Source organism: Nematolebias whitei, unplaced genomic scaffold (assembly GCF_014905685.2).
Source record: "Nematolebias whitei isolate Nwh7 unplaced genomic scaffold, NemWhi1 Nwh_scaf_3372, whole genome shotgun sequence".
In the NCBI taxonomy this organism is placed as follows: Eukaryota; Metazoa; Chordata; class Actinopteri; order Cyprinodontiformes; family Rivulidae; genus Nematolebias; species Nematolebias whitei.
In genome coordinates, this window is record NW_023621917.1 from 1 (window position 1) to 5,095 (window position 5,095).

Below are 5,095 nucleotides of genomic sequence, written 5' to 3' on the forward strand. Positions count from 1 at the left end.
AGTAAACAGCCATCAGTGTGCTAATGATCCATTGTTAGGCTGATGGTCCTTCTTGAGCATGTGATCAGCTGGTTTTGGTTGTCAGCAGCAAAACTGGTTGATCCACTCTGAGAAGGTGCTATTTAAGAGACTGAGCTGAAAACAGCACCTCAGACTGAGGAAGTCTCTTGGATGAGAGACGAAATGTTTCTATATTTTTTTGCTTTTTTTTTTTTTTAAATGTCCAGAGGACCAGATTGAACTTTTTTGGATTTTTCTACCTGTATTATTGAGCATGCATCAGGATATTTCACTTCAATAATCAGAGATGTAATTATGACAGGAAACAAAAAAAAGAACAGCTTTAAAAACAACGGGCTCTATTCAAGAATAACGTTTATTGTCTTAACTTCGTATTAGGAAGATCCTGTCACAATGTTCACGAGACTAAAATTAAATTCCTTTAGGTAAGGCAGCAATGGAGCAAAATATGCTTTAAGTGCAGGTAAGTATTGATTGTTGAGTGTTTTGGTTACTTTGTATAATGTAAAAGTTGACATTTTCATTTGCCCTTTTTTAATGTTGGTCTCGAGGAACATTACTTGTGATAGTGACATGCACAGTGTAACTGGGTGCCTGAAGGCAGCACCAGTTATTATCCGCCTGGAAAGGCTCTTGCTCTTCCTTCAACGTTAATGCGGTCTGAACCACAACGCGCACCCCTCACAAATTTTACATCAAAACGACCGGCTCAGCGCCGTGATGTGTGCGGTTCCTTTTATTGGTGTTTCAAGTTACCATGGCGATGTCATTTGTAAACAAACACGCCGTTTTTCTCGTTGAAAATCACTGACAGAACTAGCTTCTAACTGCCACAGTGAGGTCACATGACCTAGAGGGAAGAAGTCTGAATAAAACACTGATTAGCATTTGGAGCCATTTTGGTTCAAGATGGCTGCCACAGCAATCTCAGAAAACTCTAAATTGACTAACTCAGTCATTCTTTGAGATATTAAGCTGTAATTGGGTATGGTCGTAGCTGAGAGCGAGTCGTTATATATTCCTAATGCAAATTAAAAATCCAAGATGGTCGCCGTAGCTAAATGGGAAAAAAAAAAAAAAGATAACTCAGCTACTTAGCTGAAACTCGGTGTGGCGTTAGCGGAGAGCGATGCCCAATAAATACTGAATTCAAATAAAAAATTCAAAGATGGCCACCAAAGCTATATTTAAATGGCTTTAACTCAGATATTTCTACATACAGAGCTGAAATGTGGTGGTTTTAGCTGAGAACGTTTCCCATCATGTACTCAATAAATCCAAATAAAAAATCCAAGATGGCCACCATAGCTTAAAAGAAAAAAATGGCTTTAACTCATTGATTTTTTTTTTTTTTTGCCATATTGATCTGAAATTTGTTATGATGGTAGCTGCGAGCAAAGCCCAACACATAGCACTGTCAAATCAAAAATTAAAGATGGCTGCCACGTGGCAGCCCCCATCAAAGTTTCTCCAGGAACTTTCTTCTTTCTGTTACTGTCACAAGCCACTTTTCTTTTTTCTGTTCTCTAGCACACATAAAACTATTATTAGTAAACTGGCTTGAAAAAATAAATATTTTTCATACAACTTGTCTGCACTACAGCAACATGGTGTTTTTGTCGTGGGACACTTCATGGCAGAAATACAACATATTGTAACTTTTTATTTCACGTGTCGCAACATTCCTACTTTGAGACAAACAGTTTAAATCCAAGCACCGAACACGTTTCCATCTGCCTGCTTTTAGCACCGTGGAGCTAAACGAGCCTAGAAGGAAGCAATTAAACAGGAGCTTTGGGCGTTTTTGTTTTTTGTGCCTGCAGCAACATCTTGTCCACAGCTGGATGGGTGGTACGGGTGAGGTGCTGCTAGATGTCGCAACACCCCACAAATTACAGCAATTTGACCTTTAGGTGCATAATTACATTTGAGTTAACGAAGGTAACTCCTGTTCTGAACCATTTTTAGGTGCAGACAATAGTTTTACTAGAGAGCTCGCTCTATATCAAGTCATTTTTATTTCCCACTTCCTTTCGTTTTGCAGCGCAACAAAAATACAAAAAATAAGGTGAAGTATCTGAAATATCATCGTCATGATGCCATACATCGTTTCCTTGTCAAAGCCCAGCAGCTAAACTACCGACAATAAAGCACCGACCACAGACAGGTTGAACGTTTCATTTAAGTTACAGCAGTAGCCAGTACAGTAATTACTCGACTCTTAAACATTTTTTTTAACAAATGCAGTGAAACTCACGACAGATGTGTCAAATCTGTGGATTTTTCCTTCAAACAGAAGATAGAAAAAGCCATTAATAAGCCTTTTCCTATAATAAGCTCAGATTTTTCCTCCATAAATTCCAACACGTTTGCTGAACAAGGCCCTGCAGTGCAAATGACTGTAGGTGGATTAACTCTTCGTGTGCCAGTTTTCACAGCAACAAGGACCGCTCTGAATCGGGTGGTGCCGGGCTGGACCCAGCTATGACCACAGCTATGTGGTTGTTTGTTCAGCCCTCATGCCCGGGGCTAAATACAGAGACGGTGATAGATGTAGGATGGCTACCAGCGCTCTCTCAAATGAAGTCGACGTTGTGAGTTAGAGACTTTCAGATAGTTTGACAGCAGGATGAGTCCTGGTTGAGATGCTTGTTGAACAGTAGAGTGAGATCAGTTCAAACTGGGCAAGTTGACATCAATTTTATGTGGAAAAACTCAAGACAGCAAGTAACTTTCCACAAGATTTTATAAGCATTCTAAAAAGGGAACAGCCTTCTTTCCTTTGATATAAATTATGTTCACTTATTTACAAGCTAACAACCTCACTTTGTGTAGCAATAAATACTTTTTGTGCTGACAAGACATAAATAAAAGTTTCTGAAACAATCTTGTGTGTTCAGTTTCACAGTCAGCACAACCATCTGCGAGAAGAGAACCTGCTCCTCTGAAGACTGACTTTCATTCATGGCTCATTAATTCTTATGAAAACGAAACGCATTAGGAGGCACTTTTCACCAGCTTTTTCAGTTGTTCAACAAAAAGCACAATCTGCTCAGTTGTACAAAGCATTATCTCCGATAGAAATCAAAATAAATACAGAAGGGGTGTTTCAAAAAGGTTGCTTCAGTTTCTAGAAAATACAAATAAAAGTAAACCCGTGTGACAGATGTTTGGTGGATAGAATCACATGCTCTGTCTTTTTTCCTCGGGCAGACTTTTTTCATTTCCATCACTGAAACCAGAAAACAAAGCCACTCTCCACAACCGGATGGGTTGTTTTTTTTTGGAACTGTAGAAATATTTGAATGGGAAAAAAAAAAAAAAAAAGTGCAAATGTATGATTGCTCAAAAGTCTAAAAGAAAGTTTTAGTCCTCTGGTCTGGGGTCATCAACTCCTGAGATACTCCGGTGTGGAGTAATTGAAGAGCATGAAGTCCATGCGATACAAGTTAAACAGTTTCTTCTGATAGAAAGGACTGATGTGCTTGAAGAAGCGTGCTGCCATGTCACCATCAGTCCTGGTGCTTTTGCCAGATGTTGGAAATTGAACTGTTCCTTCCACGCTGGCTAATCTGAGGACAGACTGAGCATCTGGTTCCAGAGTTTCGTACTTCCCCACCACATCATAGTGGATCAGACAGGGATGGCACAGGGAGTGCACCCGCTCCCAGTGCTCATTGAAAGGTTCTTCCCGTTGTGTCCGAGGGTCTACGAGATACTGAACAAACTCGCGGAAAGTGACGTCGTTTCCTTTCTCGAGGGCTTCGGGCTCGGGGTCAGTCCGGTACCGGCGGATGATCTTTGTTCCGTAGCGTTTATGGAAGGCCGTGTTGTAGCTTCGTGTGAATTTATTCCTGTAGGCCGACACGAGGCGTTCAAAGGGCTCACGCACAAAGACGAACTTGAGGTAGCTGCGAAGACGATGGTTTATCTCCGCCACTGAGAACTCAGAGAGCGTGCGGAGGTTACCTGCAACATGAGCCTCATTGGCAGGGATGGCAAGTGGGTCAGTGTAGCGGCCGTCACTGGTCAGAACCATGAACACACGCTTCCAATTGGTGCAGGCGACCTGGAAGATCCAAAATAGAGACAAATGTTAAACCAACAATCCAGAGGAAAGGACACATTTTGAAAAGTATTTACCATCTTTAGTTGGGCAGGTTCTGTAAGGAGGCTGTTTTATGGGAGTTTAATAAAGTTAGGAACACAATCAAATGGATCATTTAACAGAGACTCGAGAAGATAGCCAAATGTGCTTGGTTCAGCCTCACTTGGGTCTACTGCAGATTAACTGTCTGCAGTATTTTAATGCACTGAGCACAGCAAGAAAACACACATACATTAAGATGCATTTACAAGCCAGCCTTAACAAGAACATTCAGTCTCCATGTTGGTCACAAATGGGCTGACTTGCATTTTTTGCACATTTGCTGCGTCTGTAAGCACAATTTAAAGTCCCCTTAAACAATCATTTATTTAAGGTTTTACCAATCTTATGTTATCACTGTGTACGTGACAGTACCTTTAATAATGCAGCTCAAACAGATAAAACCACTAAATTACTCAGTTCACCCACCGAGTCGACCAGGAAGTTTGTTGTATAAAAACTTGCTGTATCATGAACACAATACAAGTATCGCAAGTAATGCAGTAAATCAGAGACCGTTATATTCTGAGTACCATGCATTCACGTTCTACATGCTAACAATGTTTTTCAATGGACTCCCACTGGCCTTGACACTAGGAATGCACGATATATGCGGTACACGGTAAAAACGATAGACATTTAGTCTATGATAGATCTGTCTTCTACCGGCTTACTGCAGTAATGCTGTGTCTGATGTCAAATCAGACTTGTCAGATTTAACTATTTTTTTGAGTTGAAAACTGTAAACGGTGTTAAAGTCTGTTTTCTTTGAGAGCTAAGTAGCAAAGCTACAAGCTAACTACGGTCGGCTTGCCGTATTTGGACGCACAAAACACTGTGTTCTGTTGAAAGTTAAAGTAAGTGTTGGTCAGCTTTAGAGAGTTAAAGTAAGTGTTGGTCAGCTTTAGAGAGTTAAAGTAAGTGTTG

At 40.5% G+C, this 5,095-nt stretch overlaps 1 protein-coding gene across 1 annotated transcript; it reads right to left on the reverse strand.

Moving 5' to 3' along the window:
• Positions 1 to 3,408: 3,408 nt before the first annotated feature.
• LOC119429591 (carbohydrate sulfotransferase 11-like) lies at positions 3,409 to 4,102 on the reverse strand (the record flags this gene model as incomplete). The annotated part of the gene is made up of 1 exon (XM_037697192.1): positions 3,409 to 4,102. A coding segment is annotated over one exon (693 nt), but the record flags the coding sequence as incomplete, so codon positions are not given.
• Between the last annotated feature and the right edge of the window lie 993 nt (positions 4,103 to 5,095).